This window comes from Rhinoderma darwinii, chromosome 10, assembly GCF_050947455.1.
Source record: "Rhinoderma darwinii isolate aRhiDar2 chromosome 10, aRhiDar2.hap1, whole genome shotgun sequence".
NCBI classification, from domain to species: Eukaryota; Metazoa; Chordata; class Amphibia; order Anura; family Rhinodermatidae; genus Rhinoderma; species Rhinoderma darwinii.
In genome coordinates this window covers 47826452-47847039 of record NC_134696.1, presented here as the reverse complement: position 1 = coordinate 47847039, position 20588 = coordinate 47826452, and the positions used below count along the sequence as shown (strand labels likewise).

The 20588-nt window shown below is 44.8% G+C and overlaps 1 protein-coding gene across 2 annotated transcripts in view; it reads left to right on the top strand.

The window, feature by feature from the left end:
- ALDH16A1 (aldehyde dehydrogenase 16 family member A1) overlaps positions 1-20588 on the top strand; it is an 80673-nt gene that overhangs the window by 53619 nt on the left and 6466 nt on the right. Inside the window, exons 13-16 of one of the 2 annotated variants that reach the window (XR_012850862.1) lie at positions 392-559; positions 2908-3112; positions 3630-3815; positions 19304-19491. Coding sequence is in view for 1 of the 2 variants with exons in the window: in XM_075839859.1 (XP_075695974.1) it covers positions 392-559; positions 2908-3112; positions 3630-3815 (559 nt within the window). In the remaining variant the exon portion in view is untranslated. The remainder of the gene's footprint in view (positions 1-391; positions 560-2907; positions 3113-3629; positions 3816-19303; positions 19492-20588) is intronic. The other variant, XM_075839859.1, reaches the window with a different exon arrangement.

Here is a 20588-nt window from a genome sequence, read left to right as displayed (position 1 = left end):
TTGTCGATGAGGAGTGGGAAATAAGCTGTTGCCAGACACGTCTGGAGCGGCATTTCTCCCATGAGGACAAAGAAGCGGGCATGTTGATATCCTACATGACCGATTCTTCACTCCCTCAACATCTGTCGTTGTGGGAGAGTCGAGACAACCCTATACACATTAGATAGCTGACCAGTCCTGCCAAAATTGGCAGGTTCAGCCAACTATCATCTAATTTGTGTGGGCATATCAAGTAAAGATTCTCAAAAATAGTTATTTCATGGGTAATACAAGTATTTACTGAAGCAGACTTGTCAGGAGAGCAGACCAGTCCTCTTGATCCAACTTTCCAAATATAAGTTCTGTATTTAAGAAAAAATTAGAATGTGAAAAAAACATTTTATGTTTTCAGTGTTGACAGAACTTACAAGTTGTATTATGGCGGAGCCCAAAAACGTCCAGATGGTATGTACTCTCGACCCATCTTTGGACCTGATGGTGCTGTCACAGCATATGTGGCTGACGGCAACAGAAAAGATGTGCGCAACGCTGTGGAAGCGGCTCACAAAGCAGCTCCTGGGTAAGTTATGAGTGCTTTTCACTTATATTCATGTTTATAGGAGAATGTAAGAAACCATAAATAGTGCAAAATGTTGCAGTGCCCCTATGACGACATCATCAGCCCCCCTCCCTGCATACACTTGGGTGCTTTGCCTCGCATAGTTTCCAAGTTGAATTCGACAAATGATTCTGCAGAACCATAAGCCAGGTTCCATGTACATTTATTACAGTTGAAGAACCCTAAGTGTTGTGGAAATAAATAAATTAGAAAGACGATTCAGAAATGGGACCTTACATAAAGGTGTAATATTACAAGGGTGTCTCCCGGGTCAGTGCTACCTCCCTCCTTAGAGAAAAAGATTTGCTGTTCGTTGTGGTTCCCTTACCAATAATAGATGATTGCAGAGACTCTAACTATTGGAGCCAACGTGATGAGTTGCTGGCCAGGAGACCTGCAATGTTAGCCTGGGTTGCCCAAAACTAGATGAAGTTGTCTCACTAAGACAACCCTTTTGCTTGTGCCTTATTAGGGCATATGAATGTCATAGAGTGGGTCCACCACTAGGGACCCCGTCTCTATGAGCCAGGGTATAGAGCTGCTAAGTATCATGGGCTCCCGCTCTGGCGTACCCGGCCCTTCTATTATTTTACATAGATGGTCACAACAGGGCTTTCATTAGCCAGTCCATTCACTAGACTAACTTCATTACTAACATTAACGTCAAGAGAATATTAGATTATTGTATGCCAAATTTCACAATTCTACATGTCAGACCCCATCAATTAATGTCTGCAAAGGGCTATCAACCTCTTTATTATTGATTCATTTACTTTTCCCATGATGCTGAGTTCCAGAACATACGTGAGATAGTGTTTACAGTCAGAGGGGCATCGATGTAGAAGGTTTGCACCCCTCAAATAGAAGACATTTAATACATAATATAAAGATGTTTAAATGGAAAAATAATTTATTTTATCAAGTATGACCTTTGACTTTAACAGCGGCAGATGTCCTAACATTTTCACAATACTTGGTCCAAGTCATTCCAGTCAAAAACTTGTGAACTGTTGTCCAGCGTCCTGGAGCTCAACAAACCAATGCAAGTCTACGTTTTATTTACATTTTGTGCCGTTAGAGATCCCCTGTTGCTCCCTACTAGGCCGCAACTGAAGCCTGTGCTGGCCATAAAATCAGGGCAGCGCCATCCTGAGCCGCTACGGAGTCAATGTATAGGAAACCCAAACTGAATCATATGATTTTACAATGAGGACTACCCCCCTGCAGGATACTAATAGGACACCAGTGATGATGAGGCTTGGATAATATTATGATGTGTATATATACCACATTTTTCTGTCAGTCAGGCTCCCTGAGGCATCGTTTCCTGCTGTCCGTTTTACGATGTCCAGCCTGGGAGGGGCTTAGTTTTGTGCACCCGCCTACTGATCTCTATGTAAAGAGAGGTTATTAACATACAGCTGGCTCAATTACTGGCCTGCAATAATCTTGGAGATAGCAGCCACGTGATGCTGCAATGTAGAAACAGGAAGCACAAAGACTCATCTGCTGGAAGATTTGTCATTTTAGATGTTTAAGAGCAGCAAAAAATCTTATCGGTTCTTAAAAAATGACCAGCCTTATTCTTTAAATGTTTTTGTAACTTCTTGACAGCAGCTCTAAGATCACATTCCAAAATTTTATGTCTCATAAGGGAATTCAAGACCTTCATAGTTTTTATATTAAATGTCTTCTGAGGGAACGGAAAAAACTTTTGTTTTATGGACCAAAAACAGACTTGATCTACTTTAATGCAGTCTGGCCCATTGTGAGATTTTGTCAATTCTTGCCCTTACGCTTCAGTATTGACCCATATGGTTTTTAAGGCATTCTGTCATTCAAACTACATCATGACCATTCCTTGCACCGCATAGCTTTTGTTTTGTTTCCTGCAGGGAGGCTCTCTGGCACCACTCTACTACCTGGTCTGAACAGAGCCATAACCTTCTCTTTTGTTACTTTGCGCAATCTTCCCTGATTACTGATATCCTATTTGCCCCTTCTTTTCAGTGCTGGTTTATAATCTTCTTGAATCTTTGTTTCTTCTAATGCACAACAAAATTCTGCTAGCTTTAGGTGCAGCAAATTGACATTGATTATGACTAACTATAACTACATCTTTTGTGTTAACAATATTCTAAAGCATTTCCTCACCAGATGAAAATTATTTAAAGTGTAAGGGACGTTGTTCTGCTCTCCTTTTCTATAATAATGTAGGTTTGTGCTGTATAAAAAGGAATAATGCCCCTGCATTGCTTCTTTATGTGAAATGACATTTTTCATCAGTTTTGAATTTTTAACATTAACAGGTGGGGGAAGAGGGCAGCGCATAACAGAGCGCAGATTGTGTACTATATGGCTGAAAATCTGGAGCTGCGGAGGGAAGAGGTCGCTCAACGACTAAACACTTTGACCGGGGAGTCTAAAGAGAAGGCTCTGCAAGAAGTGGACCTCAGCATTCAACGACTCTTCTACTGGGGAGCATATTGTGACAAATATGGTGGCACTGTACAGGTAAGACATGCAAGCGAATTAAATCACCTTGTTTTTTTTGTTGGAGTCCTTAAGCTGGTACTAAAGAAAAATACACAATAAAAAGGTACCGCTGCAGCTCTAAGCCATAAAGGCATTCAGGGTGGTTATCACTTACTGTCTTCCACAGGGTAATGACAACCGCGTTCCTGACCACACTAAAGTTTACTATACACATAACATAGCTGTGATCAGCCAACAGCTATGTTCCAGACTTGCCCGTGTTATTTCATCCGGAGAAGGGAGATGGGCGGCTGGCAGACAACCATGGTACTGCTTATCTCCCAAGGAAATCACACTGGAGAGATTAGAATTGGACCCGTCTCCCATGTAGAAAGATGGTCGGACCATCACTGTACGCATCAAATTGTTACATATTACTTACATTAAGGCAATTTTGGCTGTCACAAAGAAGATGCAGATTAGATATAAGGAGGTGTAAATGATGGATTGGACGGAACTGGATTTATTTACTCTTGTTTTTTTTTATTATTTTAAGGAAACTTTGCTTTATGGAGCTACAGTTCTTATTCGAGAACCTGTTGGGGTTGTAGGCATTGCTTGTCCTGATGAAAATCCTCTCCTAAGTTTTGTGAGCCTCTTTGCTCCAGCAATTGTTCGTGGAAACGCCGTGGTGGTTGTGCCAAGTGAAAAGTTCCCTCTGCCGGCCCTAGACTTTTACCAGGTACAATGCATTCATTTTAATTTACTATTTTGTTCTGAATCTCAATGTTACGCTGGGTTTTCAATAATATGCACTGTAATAGCTGCCAATAATAAGACCTGGTGGCTGCTGGATTATCAAATCTTCTGGTTCTCGGAATGTGGTGAGGTAGATGTACAAGTATGCTGCGTTCTTTAGGGATTGATATCCTCTCCTTTTACTCCTGTCTCCTGTTGCAATCAGAAGGTTGTTTTGGTTGTTTTTTTTGGGATCAACCACCATTTAAAGCAGGGGTCTCAAGCCCGCGGGCCGCATGCGGCCCCTGGGGCTGTCATCTGCGGCCCGCGGGACACAGAGCCGCTAGTATCGGCTCTGCTCCGAGACTCTGGAATTCCCTGACATCGCTGTCCACATATGAACAGCGATGTCTGGGGCTTCCCCAGAACCGGAGTCCCGGGAAGAGCGCTAGTACAGGCTCTGCTCCGGGACTCTGTGGAATTCCCTGACATCGCTGCCCATATGTGGACAGTGTGTCAGGGTCTTCCCCAGAGCGGAGCAGAGCGCTGGTGTCGGCTCTGCTCCGGGACTCTGTGGAATTCCCTGACATCGCTGTCCACATATGAACAGCGATGTCTGGGGCTTCCCCAGAGCCGGAGTCCCGAGCAGAGCGCTGGTGTCGGCTCTGCTCCGGGACTCTGTGGAATTCCCTGACATCGCTGCCCATATGTGGACAGTGTGTCAGGGTCTTCCCCAGAGCGGAGTCCCGGGCAGAGCTCTATTATCGGCTCTGCTCTGGGACTCTGGGGAAGCCTCTGACATCGCTGTCCCAGACAGGAGCTTCCCCAGACAGGAGTCCCAGTGATGTCAGGAGCCCAGCTGGAGTCCCAGGAAGAGCCTACTAGCGCTCTGCCCGGGACTCCAGCTCTGGGGTTGCCCCTGACATCTCTGTCTATATATGGACAGTGATGTCAGGAGCAGAGCTGGAATCCCAGGCAGAGTGCCAGAAGCGGCTCTGCTCCGGGACGCCAGCTCTAGGCAAGCCCCTGACGGCACTGTGGCAGCATCTGCGGAGGGCACACTGCGGCAGCATCAACGGAGGGCACACTGCGGCAGCATCAACGGAGGGCACACTGCGGCAGTATCAACGGAGGGCACACTGCGGCAGCATCAACGGAGGGCACACTGCGGCAGCATCAACGGAGGGCACACTGCGGCAGCATCAGCGGAGGGCACACTGCGGCAGCATCAGCGGAGGGCACACTGCGGCAGCATCAGCGGAGGGCACACTGCGGCAGCATCAGCGGAGGGCACACTGCGGCAGCATCAGCGGAGGGCACACTGCGGCAGCATCAGCGGAGGGCACACTGCGGCAGCATCAGCGCAGGGCACACTGCGGCAGCATCAGCGGAGGGCACATTGCGGCAATGTGCCACTGCATGGGTTTTACCAGCAATTGTTGTAGTTGTACGATTCAGGTTTTTGCAAGTAAAGCAAGTTAAAAACATGTATTTTGGGGGTGGGGCTAAGCCAACATGGACGGGTGCGCTTCAGCTGAACTCGCAGGGGGGCAAATATCATCCTGAGCCATAATGACCTAATACTGCTCCAACGTTAACCTGATGTGGGTCTACTACTTCTCTACTTCGTTCTAGCTGTGACAGGGAATGTGCCCTGCTTTCTCCCCGCTCCATCTTGTGTTTCGGCCTCGTGACAAGTCGGACCTCTGTACCGCATAGGCCGCGGCCGCCTCTCATTTCATGGATGGTAACTCTACCGGGCTGCTACACATATCCTGCTGGGCCTCCGCAGTGGGATTAAATACTACGCTACCTCAAATGCACATCGGGCTGCTACTGCCACGTTTACATTTCACCCGCCTTGTGGTTTTCGGTCTATTATGCCCACGGCCTGTTATGACAACCACCACAGGAAGGCAGCACTGACCATTTCTTGAGTTCTCCCGCACAAGCCATACAACCTATAAGGCACTTTTAATAGTGGGGGGGGTTAAGCTTCCAAGTGGCCTACAATGTTGGGTCCGAACGCTGTGGTCAATAAAGGAGTTGAGGTTTTAGGATCTCTTTTATGCCCTTTGGACCCATAGACACAGGCTCTGATTTACTGCTACTGGACAGTATCATCTGTGTACAGTGCACATTCACATTCTCACCTGCCAGCAGTCCTGTGATATTACCTGAAGTGTAGCTGCTCCAAAACAAGAATTTCATAATCAACCGGTCCAAGGTTCACTATGCGTCCGAAAATCTCAGTGTTTGCACGAGCTGATAACCAGGAAAGCTTCTCTACACCACGTGTTACACGTGTTGCGCATTCTAAAGGCAAAGAGGTTGGGGAAATAAATTCAGATTGCGAGACTGAGCCTACAATCCGCCAGGTGTCTTCACAGCTACTTGCGGCCGTTAACTCTTGCAAAATGTACGTAACTGGGGAAAATAGAAGAAATTAATGTTGGTGTAAGCCTGCTGCGATCAGATATGCTGAACTTGTGTGGCCGCTTTAATGAACTGGAGGATCGCCTATCCCGGCTAAACTGCTGACCACTACAAAAAAGGTTGAGGTCTGCCAACCCAAAACTGACGACTTGGTGAATCGCCTGAGGCACAACAATCTCTGTATTATTGGCCTCTCCAAAAAAAAACAAAGGGGCAACACGTTTATGGAGCAATGGCTGAAGGCTACACAATGGAGAGTCAACATTTTCTTTCTTCTTTGTAGTGAAAAAGATTCACCGAGTACCAGCAAAACCTCCTCCACCAGGGGCATCCCCTAGACTACTGCTGGCAAGATTTCTAAATTGCAGAGACCGCGATGCTGCCTTGAGACAGCCGTTGATAAAGGGACGATCACCTATAACAATTCACCGGTGACCACATTCCAGGACTTCTCGGCAGACCTGCAAAAATTGCAGGCTACAGTTACTGAAGTCAAGAGGAAATTGAAAGATTGAGGAGTGGTCTACTCCATGGCTCATCCTGCGGTGCCTACAAATTGTAATGGAAGGTAAAACCATCTTTGTTTATACCCCTGCAGTGTTCCTTGAAGTGGCTCCAATTGCACCCTGTGGATGTCTGACACTGTCTCCGGATTCACCCACTACAGGCAACTTTATCAGCTGATACCGTTCCAGCCGTAGGTAGCAAAGAATTCACCTGCCAGAGCTACAAATCTCCTTATGCTTCGACTTTGCTTGTACTTAGAAAAGTACCATCAACCGGTTTTTGTTTTTTTTATTATTTTTTTTTAAATCAATTTTTCTACTAATAACCTTGCGCTTTGCAGTCCGTGTCATGATCATAATGTGCACTCAGGATGGTCTTACTTTTGTTGGCTTTAACCCAATCTCTGGTTAACTTTGCTACGCAGCATGCCTAACCACTTACTGGTCGGGTCTGCCCCATATACTGCCAATAGTCTTCTACATGACACTTATTTTGGGTGGTTTACTGGCTGTCATGTGTTTCTTTCACAGGTTGCCTTTTTGTTACTGAATGGTTTAATACATTTATACCTACTTCTGGTTCTCTTTGTTTAACCTGCATTTATTGTGCTGCTCCGATTGAACGCTTAATATGTGCTCAGAACTTTATGTACGTATTAGTAGTTACTCTTTTATGGCATTATCACTGCAATGTATTTCTTGGAACGTGCGTGGATTAGATAGCCCTTTAAAAAGAGGACTGCCGGTTTTTTTTTCCCACATATTAGACGATCCAGCCCCAACCTCCTAGGGCTCCAGGAAACGCATTTGGTTGTTGAGAAATCTAATTACCTTAAAAAGCTGCGAATTTATTGGTCCTGCCACTCTTTTCACACCTCCTATTCTAGGCTAGCCTCCCTTTTTGTCCACGAGAGGGCAGATTCGTAATCACTTAGGCCAAGATCAATACTGTATACATATGCTGTGCATGTGCCTGTTACATTTTCCCATCAATAGCCCTCCTCTTATTTGTATGTGTGACTTTAACCAAGTCATGAATCCCACCGTAGATGGGTTTTGAATGGGCATTAAATTGGTAGGACATCCCTATATTATCTCTACACCAACTGATTGATACTGTGGTTGGATCGAACTGTGGAGGTATCACCGTCCCATTCCTCTAGAATATACTTGCTACTCAACTAGTCAAAAATCCCTGTCTAGAATTGATTATATTTTTTGCGCTCCTAATGTTTTCATATTTAGAAAAAAGCACATAACTTTGCAAATAATAAACGTTTTGAAAAAATATTACGCTGTAGTTATCAGCATCATAGCGCCTATTAGATTAGTCAGGAGATAGGGAATTAATAAAGAAGTGACAGATCCTCTTTAAACATTTATGGCATATCCACATGATACACCATATATGTCTCCAGGACCGATCTCCTATCACCGTCCACCGCATCCAGGCAGAGAATGAATGGAGAGGAGGCCACACATATACACAGCGCTCTCCATTTATTACAATCAGAGGTATGGAAACAGCCGAGCAATTGACTGTCTCTCCATTCTGTCTCTGCCAGCATGGAGCGACCGGTGGCCGCCTCACCAGGCGGGACATGGGTCGGGTGACCACCAATCTGAGGATAGATGCGGGTCCCTGGCAGACCCTTATGGCAGATCCCGTTTAAGTTGGAAATACCCCTTTTAAACACAATTGAGAGATTTATCAAAACTAGTGCTAGGAGAAAGTGGAGCAAAAGCAACCAATCCCATTTTAGCTTTTATTTTGCAACCGTCTTCTGAAAACTGAGAGGTGGGAATCTGATTGGTTTCTACGGACAACTGCTCCACTTATTAACCCCTTTAGGACGCAGCCTGTTTTGGCCTTGTGGCACAGCCGATTTTTTTCAAATCTGACGTGTCACTTTTTGTGGTAATAACTTGGGATTGCTTTTCATTCTTTTATAGCCTACAAGGCTACAAAATAACTTTTTAACAAGCTGAAAAACAAAGAATTCTGGGAAGTGTAATTTAATAGTGACATCAGTGAGGGAGGAAGTAGCTAGCTTCCTCTCGAGTATATTAGAAATAAACGTAGCTGGCATCATGGAAAATAACTGCAGGAAGAAAGTGTAAGACATGGCTTTTATAGCCTAAGTAACAGCTTTATTGTACATCCCTGGAAATAAATATTAGTTTAGGTCACCTGCGGGACAGTCTAAATTATTTTTATAGGTGGAAAACCCCTTTTACTTTAAAATAACTAAATATCATTTAGAAAAGTAGCTTAAAAAGGCAATGTACACCTTTGAAATGTACTATTTTTTTTCCCACTCTTTAACCCCTTCAGGACTGAGCCTGTTTTGGCCTTGTGGACACAGCCAATTTTTTAAAATCTGACGTCACTTTATGTGGTAATAACTTGGGAATGCTTTTACTTATCCAAGCGATTCTGAGATTTTCTCGTGACATATTGTACTTTATGATAGTGGAAAAATTTGGTCGATAAATTCAATATTTATTCGTGAAAAACACCAAAATTTAGAGAAAATTTGCAAAAATGTGCATTTTTCTAAATTTAAATGTATCTGCTTGTAAAACAGATAGTAATACCACACAAAATAGTTACTAGCTAACATCCCCCATATGTCTACTTTATATTTGCATCGTTTTTTGAACATCCTTTTATTTTTCTAGGATGCTACAGGACTTAGAACTTTAGCAGCAATTTCTCACATTTTCAAGAAAAATTAAAAAGGCTATTTTTACAGGGGCCAGTTCAGTTCTGAAGTGGTTTTGAGCGCCTTATATATTGGAATCCCCCAATAAATCACACCATTTTAAAAACTGCACCCCTCAAAGTATTCAAAACAGCATTCAGAAAGTTTCTTAAAGAGGCTCTGTCACCAGATTTTGCAACCCCTATCTCCTATTGCAGCAGATCGGCGCTGCAATGGAGATAAGAGTAACGGGTTTTTTTTGTTTTTTTTTTTAAACGAGCATTTTTGGCCAAGTTATGACCATTTTTATATTTATGTAAATGAGGCTTTCTAAAGTACAACTGGGCGTGTTTAAAGTTATGTACAAGTGGGCGTGTATTATGTGCGTACATCTGGGCGTTTTTACTTCTTTTACTAGCTGGGCGTTGTGTATAGAAGTATCATCCACTTCTCTTCAGAACGCCCAGCTTCTGGCAGTGCAGACACAGCGTGTTCTCGAGAGATCACGCTGTGACGTCACTCACTTCCTGCCCCAGGTCCTGCATCGTGTCGGACGAGCGAGGACACATCGGCACCAGAGGCTACAGTTGATTCTGCAGCAGCATCAGCGTTTGCAGGTAAGTCGATGTAGCTACTTACCTGCAAACGTTGATGCTGCTGCAGAATCCACTGTAGCCTCTGGTGCCGATGTGTCCGACACGATGCAGGACCTGGGGCAGGAAGTGAGTGACGTCACAGCGTGATCTCTCGAGAACACGCTGTGTCTGCACTGCCAGAAGCTGGGCGTTGTGAAGAGAAGTGGATGATACTTCTATTCACAACGCCCAGCTCGTAAAAGAACAAAAACGCCCAGATGTTACACACAATACACGCCCAGTTGGACATAACTTTAAACACGCCCAGTTGTACTTTAGAAAGCCTCATTTACATAAATATAAAAATGGTCATAACTTGGACAAAAATGCTCGTTTTTAAAAAAAAAAAAAAAAAACGTTACTCTTATCTACATTGCAGCGCCGATCTGCTGCAATAGCAGATAGGGGTTGCAAAATCTGGTGACAGAGCCTCTTTAACCTTTTAGGCGTTTCACCGAAAATAAAGCAAAGTGGAGGGAAAATTTACAAATTTCTTTTTTTTGCCGAAATTCATTTGTAATAAAAAAAATTGTGTAACACAGAAGGTTTGACCAGAGAAATAAAACTCAATATTTTTTGCAAAAAGTGGAAACTCTCCAAAAGTGACCCCATTTTGAAAACTAGACCCCTCAAGGAATTTATCTAGGGGTATAGTTAGCACTTTGACCCCACAGGTATTTTACTATATTTATTGGAGTTAGTCTGTGAAAATGAAAATCTACAACTTTTTTTCTGAAAAGACATAGAAATTTGTAATATTTACAAGGAATTAAGAAGAAAATGCACCGCAACATTTGAAAAGCATCTTCTCCTGATTACGGAAATACCCCATATGTGGTAATAAACTGCTGTTTGGACCCACGGCAGCGCTCAGAAGGGAAGGAGTGCTGATTGGATTTTGGAGTACAGATTTTGCTGGATTGGTTCTTAGTTCCATGTCGCGATTGCAACACCCTGGAGGGAACAAAATAGTGGAAACACCTCAAAAGTGACCCCACTTGGGAAACTACACCCCTCAAGGAATTTTTCTAGGGGTATAGTAAGCATTTATACCACACAGGTTTTTTTGCAGAATTTAGTAGAATTAGGTCGTGAAAATGAATATAAACATTTTTGTCCACTAAAATGTTGAATTTTTTTCATTTTCACAAGGGATAAAGGAGAAAAAGTCGCCCTAAATTTGTAACGCAATCTCTCCCGAGTATGACAATACCCCACATGTGGTAATAATTTATTTTTTTAATAGAAATTAATTAACCTTTGCATGACTGATCCTTTTTTGCTTTTCCATTTTAGTTTTCACTCCCCGCCTTCCAAACGCCATAACTTTTTTATTTTTCCATGAATTGAGCGGTGTGAGGCCTTATTTTTGGCAGGACGAGCTGTAGTTTTTATTGGTACAATTTTTTGGTACATGCAACTTTTTGATCACTTTTTATTACATTTTATTTAGAGTTTTGGTGACCAAAAACAGTGATTTTGGCATTTTAAATTCTTTATTTCTTACAGCATTCCTAATGCGCTATAAATGACAATTTTACTTTATTCTGCGGGTCGGTACGATTACGGCGATACCATATGTATATAGTTTTTTTATGTTTTGCAGCGTTTGCACAATAAAATCACTTTATAAAATAATACATTTTCTGTGTCACCATATTCTGAGAGCCGTAACTTTTTTTATTTTTCAGTCAAAAAAGCTGTGTAAGGGCTTGTTTTTTGCGGGACGGGTTGTAGTTTTTATTGGTACTATTTTCGGGTACATGCGACTTTGTGATCACTTTTTATTCTATATTTTGGGAGGGGTGGTGACCAAAAAATAGTGATTCTGGCATTGTTTTTATTTTTATTTATTTTTTGCGGCATTCACCGTGCGGTAAAAACAATGTTATAGTTTTACAGATTGGGTCGTTACGAACTCGGTGATACCAAATATGTGTACCTTTTTTTAACAGTTTAATTTTTTCACTATAATAAGAGACTTATAGGGAAAAAAAATCTTTTATTTTTACACTTTTGTAAAACATTTTTATTAACTTTTTTTACTTTTTTCTTTACTTTTTTTACCTGCAGCTTTGATCGCTGCTAGAATACATTACACTACCTAGGTGGTGTGTAACGTATTCCAACTGTCAGTGTGACGTCACAGTCACTCTGACAGTTAGACTACGAGGACCAACTAGAGGCTGGTCCTCATAGGCTTCCATACATGGCAGACCCGAAGGCCGTTGTCTGGCCCCCGGGTGCCATCACAAGCATCAGCAATTGGATGGGGGCTGCTGATGTGATACAAACCCCCTAGATCGCAATCGAGCACCCCATGTAACGGGTTAATTGCCAAAATCTGCGGCAATGAGCCACTGATCGGCAACAGTGGAGTGTCAGCTGTCAGGGACACCGACAGTGTGCATCGCGAACGGCAGTGACTTCCTGTCACTCTGACAGGAAGTCTATCAGGAGGCTTCCGTACATGTCAGACACGGAGGCCATTACTTGGCCTCCGATCACCATGCTAGCCATCTGCAAACCTCAGGATTTCATTGTGAGGTCTGCCGATGTGCTAGAAACCCCTGAATGCGGTTATTGCAATCGATCTCTGCAATTAAGGGGTTAATTGCCGAAATCAGTGGAAATAAGTCACTGATCGGCATACAGTGGAGTGTCAGCTGTCAGGGACAGCTGGCCTCCCGGTTCCCGGTGCACACTGTCGCCGACAGTGTGCACCGGGAACCACGCAGTAACTGTACGTCCCTGTGCGCTAAGACACTGGCCACATGGACGTACAATTGCGTCGTGGTGCGGCTAGGGGTTAAGGTCCATTTACACATTGCGATTATAACCTGAGGCTGGAGGAAAGGGGGATCAATTCAAATAGCCATATCTTCGGCTGTGGACCACCTAGAACAGTGGTTCTGGTGGCACATGAAGGATGTTATCAGCATCATAGCACCTATCAGATAGGGCGTTAATAAACTAGTAACCGATCCTCTTAAACGTAGAATTCCCAGGACATCAGATTCTGACAACCTGGAAAATACATCGCTTTTGGTTAAAACTGAAGGGATCGAATTTCTGATCAGATTTCCTCCTATTTACAAATCATAGAGTCTGATGTTCCCGGTACTCCTAGCTGGGACTCTTTTAACGCCTATTTCAGATGGTGAATTAGGTCTACTGTATCTTATATTTAAAAAAAACGACTGTATGTAACAAGGTACTTCTAGAGACACTAGTAACCGGTGAAACATATATACATCTTAGATCCGACTACAAGCAATAAGACTAACTGGTTAGGTATGTCACTCATTTGTAAACCAAGCCTACATCTTAAAACTAATTGTTAACTTTTTTTTACTAGCCAATTATTATTTTTTTTTTACATGGTTAAGCAATCCAGCCAGTTGTTGGCCCATCTGATTAGACTGGAAATTGGCTCCAACTCAGTCCTAAAATAAGTTACTATTTTGCCGCTGAGATTAGCCGGGCACAGGCTATTAACTTGTATGCCAACTTTTACGACAATGACTTTGTATCAAACCTCCAATGTTTTAGCATATCTTCAGGATCTTGTGTTCTTCACCTTAGCTGCTGACCAAGTTGCTCGATTAGATGCCACAAGTACTTTTAGAGGAGATTCAGGAGGACATACAGGACGTGGCATTAAACAAATCACTCAAGCCAGATAGTCTCCCTGTTGAAGTATATAAAAGATATATATTGATCCGGTTTCCCCGTTGTTACATGATCCGCTGTTTCAAGCTCTAGATCATAATTCCCTCTCTCTTCTTTTTACCATAATATTCCCACTAAAATCTTCTCTTTTAAAGAGGGCCTGGATTGTGGTTCTTATAGGCTAATTTCATTAGTTAACACGTTGCAGTCAACATTGACCAAGTTGCTAATTAGTAGATTGATCGAGGTCATTTTGTCTATTGACCCAGATCAGATGGATTTTATGCCTTGGAAGTGGACGACCATAAACATAAGGAGAGTTCAAACCGCTATCACATTCGGTGGGTCACAGAATATGCCCTGGGTCCTTGAGTCTCTTGAAACTATGAAGGCCTTTGATTTTTGATTTCTACTTTATTGCGTGTCTTCAGCGCTTTCTTTTTGGTCCCAAGTTCCATACCTGGATCCTGCTGATACATGTCTATCCTGGCCAATGTGGTAGCGAATAGAGTTCCCTTTACAAATTTTTCCTATTTTCCGAGGTACATGTTAAGGTTGTCACCTGTCCTGTTTGCTATTGCTATCAGGGCTCTAGCCATACGGCTCCGCCACTCTCCTTTTGGTAACTGGTGTATCATTTGGGGGAGGAACAAGTGTGGTAGGTCTTTACACAGACGACATGGTCCTTTTCCTTCAAGATCCAGATAAGTCACTACATCACGCCATACAGTTAGTAAAGGTCTTTTCCAGTTTTTCTGGATTATGTATTTACTGGCCAAAGCCTGCCATTATCTATACTGTCAATGAACCGATCTGTCTGTCAATAAATTGAACCAATACCGTCATTCCATATGAAAATGTGACTTACCAGCATAGAGGTTGCCCTGATACCCTGAAGTATCGGGAAGTGTCGGCCCTATGGCTCGATTCAAAGTGTACTCTGGATGTATCTAAATATTTCTAAATAAGCACCTTTTCATTTTTGTATCTATACTTGTGAGCAACATAAATATTGTAACTCATTCAGGTATATTACTGTTCTATCCGTTTTATAGCATTATTGTATTTCGTTTCTCCAACTTGATTTGGGACACTGTACTTTCTCCTTCCATGCATGATTGATGGACTGGGTTTGCGATACGTTAAAAAAAAAAAAACAACAAAGCATGAATTTCATATGTAGAAACCATGTGGCCAAAAACCACACTGCAAACCGCGGTAAAACACATGCACAACGCAGCACTACGTTGCCCTTCAAAAGAGAAGACATTTTAGTTTTTCATATATTTTTTTGCTTCTCAATGATGTACAACTCCACATAAAACTATGGTAAACCTGGCCAATATATATTGTAATGTTAGAAAAATGTGAATGCACCCTACAAAAACCCCTGTAATCTGCAAAGGTGAATGAAATACGCAAAAGGAAAAACAGTGAAACAGAAATGCTCTCCCCCGAGGAAGCCGTGGTTGTGGTCGTGTGTGGAGACATTGCAGGACTCCTACTTACAAGGGACGTGTTATTATTTTTACACTCTGTTGTTATATTTGCACTAGAATTCTCATGTTTATAAATAATTTTTGTTTATTTTCATATTCATCATCTAAGTTTAACTGTTTTTCCTTTTGTGAATTTTCCACACTTTAACACATTAGTTTTTTTTTTTGTGTAGATATGTAAAAAATTGTTGTGATTTTTCAATAAAGATAAATCTAGTGCATAATCGTTTCATATGAAGGTGATTCATTCACATAGACTGACCCATCAGCCATGAAATGAAACCACTTCTTGGAGAATAATATTAATTATTTTGCTACAATGGTGCTTGACAAGGGGTGGGATATATTCGGCAACCAGTGAATGGTCAGTTGTTGATGTGTTGGAAGCAGGAAAAATGGGCAAGTGTAAGGATCTGCACGACCTTGACAAGGGCAAAACTGTGAGGCTAGAAGCCTGGGTCAGAGTATCTGTTGTGGGGTGTTCCCGGTATGCAGTGGTTAGTACCTTGCAAAAGTGGTCTAAGCAAGGACAACCGGTGACTGTTATAGACGCTCATTGCTCATTGATGTGTCGGGGGAGCAAAGGCTAGGACGTCTGATCCAATCTTATAGAAGAGCAACTGCAGCGCAAATTACTGAAAAAGTTACTGCTGGCTATGATAGAAAGATGTGAGGACACACAGTACATCGCAGATTGCTGCATTTGGGGCTGCGTAGCCTCAAACCAGTCAGAATACCCATGCTGACCCCTGTCCACCACCAAAAGAACCTACAATGGGCACATGAGCATCAGAATTGGACCATGGAGCAAAGAAGGAAGGTGGCCTGGTCTGATGAGTCACATTTTCTTTTACATCATGTGGACAGCTGAGTGCATGTGCTTCACTTACCTGGGGAAGAGATGGCACCAGAATGCACTATGGGAAGAAGGCAAGCCAGCGGAGGCAGTGTGATGCTCTGGGCAATATTCTGCTGGGACACCTTATGTCCTGACATTCATGTTGATGTTACTTTGACACGTACCACCTACCTCAATATTGTTGCAGACCAAGTGCACCCATTCATGGTAACGCTATTCCCTAATGGTAGTGCCCTCTTCCATCAGGATAATGAGTCCTGACACACTGCAAATATTGTTCAGGAATGGATTGACGAACAACTACAAACTACATCTCGACCCGCAAAAAAGTCCCCACACCGCTCAATTGACAGAAATATAAAAAAAAATTACCGCTCAGAATACGTCGCTGCAAATGTTTTTAACAATTTTCCTTGTAACTGTACTAAAATATATATAAATTTTGTATCCCCGTAATCGTATTGACCCGCAGAATAAAGTTAACATGTCATTTTTGGCCGTACGGTGAACGCCGTAAAATTAAACCCAAAAAACGATGGGGGGGGGGGGATCACTGTTTTTATTGTCCCATTCCACCCCACAACAAAATGTTTCCAGTTTTCCAGTAGATTAAATGGTACAATAAATGCTGCTGTGAAAAACTACAACTCGTCCCACAGAAAACAAACGCTCATATGGCTATATCGATGGAAGAAGAAAAAAGTTATGGCTTTTGGAAGGGGGGGAGGAAAAAGCAAAAATCAACAAAATATGTCTGCAGGGGGGCGTGGCCAGCTATGGGAGAGTGAAGACGTGCTCTCTCCAGCTCCTCTCTTAGCGTTCCCGAAATCGGCTGACATCCGCTCCCAGCTATGGGGAAGAATCAAAAAAAAACGAAGGCAGCAGCCCCTACATGCCCCTCATCGCCCCAGCGCGATATCGGGGAGTATTTTGGGCGACAGCCCCAGATGCAGCTGCGGGCTGCGACGCGGGCCGAGGCCGGAGGTCAAGATGGCCGCCCGACCTCTCCATCCCCAACGGACCAGTGCACAGGGGGGCCGGGGATGGCAGAAGGACACGTCCACTCACCCTCTGAGGTGCAGATCTTGAGGGTCCCCGGTCCTCTGTCTCCTTCCCGGGCTGTGATGTTTCCTGCGGCACGGCCGACAGCGCCTGCCGATCTCCAAGATGGCCGCCGGGACCATGAGGCGTGCGGATGCGGGCCTGCTCTGGAGAGCACGGCCCTCCTTTCAGCTGCTCCGGAAGAGAGTGTGCCAACGCAGAAGGTACCGGACCCAGAGGCACCAGATCCCCGGTCTAGCTGGGAGGCATTAGGGGCCCCTGAAGCGGCGGACGCCGTTCACCTGTCACAGGACCATGTGGCCTCTCAAGATGGCGGCCGGCTTTCTCCGGAGGGCCTGCGCATGCCAGGACACCACCCTCCCCCGTCACTGCTCTCATGGCCTGCAGGCCCTCTCCTTCCGAGACCCGACAGCGGCCTACTACCATCCCCGGGAGTGAGAGACACCACACCTGCCCTGCCTGCAGTGCTGCAGTTGGAGGAGCTAGCTAGGAGGCACAGTGAGTACCGAGGCCCTGAGCCTCCCATCACCCAGCTCACCTCACACGCTGTGGGACTGATAGCTCCAGATCTTCCCCTCCCACCCAGGGACCCTGGGCTGGTGGGGGCCTCTCCCTCTTGGTCCTCTGGCTCTGCATGGCACAGCTTCCCCAATGCCCCAACAACCATAGCCTCGACCCTGCCTATGGGAGCTCCCCAGCACCCTGGGGCTATGCCTGCACTACCTGCAAGTGGCCAAGGTCCTCAATTGCACCCACTCCCGTCGCCTGAAGTGGACACCCCAGCCAGTAGGGGATTAAGTTTTACTGACCCGTCGTCTGGATCTATATGTGAAAATCGGCCGGCGACTCTCTCAGATATCCGCCAGCTTGTTCAATTGTTGCCTACTAGGGCTGATATGACGTCCTTCGCCAGACAGATCGTTGAAGAATGCAAGCTGGAGTTTACACAGTTTCGTGCTGAACTTTCCTCACTTTCTACGAGGGTGGACACTCTTACGCAGGACCGGGTGGCTGATAATGCCACTATTGCAGATATCCAATCCACTATTCAGCAGCACTCAGCTCAGTTGTTCACTTTGCAGCAGCACCTTGATGATATTGAAAACCGTAATAGGAGGAACAACCTACGTGTTCGAGGATTGCCCGAATCTGTTCCTGCGTCTGAGCTGTTTTCGACTCTCTCCACCATCTTCAATACTTTACTAGGCCGTCCGCCGAATACCCATATAGAGATCGACCGGGCACATAGAGCTCTCCGCCCTGTAAGTGTTGATGATCCTCGGCCGAGGGATGTCATCTGCCGAATCCATTTTTACGCAATCAAGGACTCTATCCTCCAAAAAATCCGACGGCAGCCCATCATTCTCCACCAAGGCACGCAGTTGCGTATTTTGCCGGATTTATCTCGACACACGCTGGCGCAAAGAGCTGCTCTCAAACCCCTGCTGGAGGTGCTCCGGAACCGGGACATCATCTACAGGTGGGGCTTCCCGTTTGCCCTGATGGTTCGACAGGAGGGCCGTACCTATACTGTGCGATCCCCGGCCGACCTGCCTGGTTTCTTGCGGGACTTGAACCTTCCTCATGTTGCATTACCGGAGTGGCCCTCGTTGTTATCCTCTGCTGGCGGGGGATCGCGGGGGAGACGCCCGTTCTCTGGGCCCCTGGCTGTGGCGGAGGGTCGTCCTCCGCGTGGACCTCGCAGACGATCTAGACGCCGACAAGAACGTGATCCTACTCCACCCATGGAGACCGCCCATTCGGCATGATGATCCGGACTGTCGCTCCTGGAATTCCTCCTGTTACTTACTTACTTGATGTCTGATTTCAAGATTGCTTGTTGCTCTGAGTATTACCTTCAGATGCCTTCCAATGTCTTCCTCTCTCATTATTTAAAGTATGCAAATGATGTTAAGCTGTTAATACTTATATTATTGTACGCTAGGGAGTGCGGATAACTCTTATGCATAGTTGTCACCTTCCCCCTGTAGGTTTTGGACCGAATTTTTGGTCTTCCGCAATTGTGCGCTTAGTTTGTGCGGCAGTTGTTTTCGTACTGCCTTTTTTGTTTGATTTTATGTCTGTGTTTTTCTCTAATGCTCTGTTCTTTACTCCTAGCTTGTTTCCCTCCTCTGCTTCCCTCCTGGTGATCCTGGACTCCGATCCTTCGTGCGCTACCCGGCATACCTCAGTGAGCCGTTTAGTCTGCATCCATGGCTGACCTTAATATTGCCTCCTTCAACGTGAAGGGGCTGAATGTTCCTGAAAAGCGGGCGCAAATCTTACACCATCTACACAAGCGTAAGGTACACATCGCATGCTTCCAGGAGACACATTTTAAGGAGGGACATGCCCCTACTATCAAGCACAAACACTACACTACGTGGCATTTCAGTAATAATCCCCTCTCCAGATCGTGTGGAGTTGCCATAGCCCTTCACAAGTCTCTCCCCCATCAGGTTGTCAATCTTGTTGTGGATCCCGAGGCGAGATACCTCATCTTAGTGCTTAATATTGGTGGGAGGGAATTCACGGTGATTAACGCTTATGCTCCTAACCAGGGTCAGGTGCCCTTCATTCTTCAACTTATAGAAACCGCCCTTCCGGTGGTCCGGGGGACTGTGGTGCTGTGCGGAGACTTTAACCTTACTCTGGATCCGACGGTGGATAATTCTACTGGTCGTTCTAGTGTTGCATACGGTGCTATTAGGCGGGCGAGGCGAGCTCTCCTACAACTTCAACTGTGTGATGCATGGCGCATTCAACATCCCACGGATAAGGATTATAGTTTTTACTCCCATCCGCATGGCACCTACAGTCGCTTGGATTACATTTTCCTTCAGCAACATGCTCTCCCCTGGGTAGCCTCTACGTCCATTGGCAGTATCCTGTGGTCTGACCATGCCCCGGTATATTGTACTTTACATCTCCCCTTCATCACTAAAGGCCCCTGGACTTGGAGACTGAATGAGTCCCTGCTCCTGGATGGGGTGTGCCATGCTGATTTGCTTCAAACTGTGGAACATTTCACACTTGATCATGCCCAAGATGACACGTCCCCCTTGGTTCGTTGGGAAGCCCTTAAATGCGTTCTCAGGGGGGTCCTCATAAAACACGGGGCGCGCCTTAAAAGAGAAAGGGCCCACTCCCTTAAAATTGCTCTCCAAAAAATTAGCGCTCTTGAACTGGCTCACAAACGTGCGCTGTCTCTTCCGATTTTACGGGAGTTACAGGTTGCCCGACAGGACGCCAGACGGCTGTTGGACTCTGCCCAGCAGCGCGCTCTCCAAGTCTGTCGCAGTAAATTCTACGAGTTTGGCAATAAGAGCGGACGTATGTTGGCCAGAGCTGTAAAAACTAGAATTGCCCAGTCACACATCCCAAATACTAAGGCTCCTTCTGG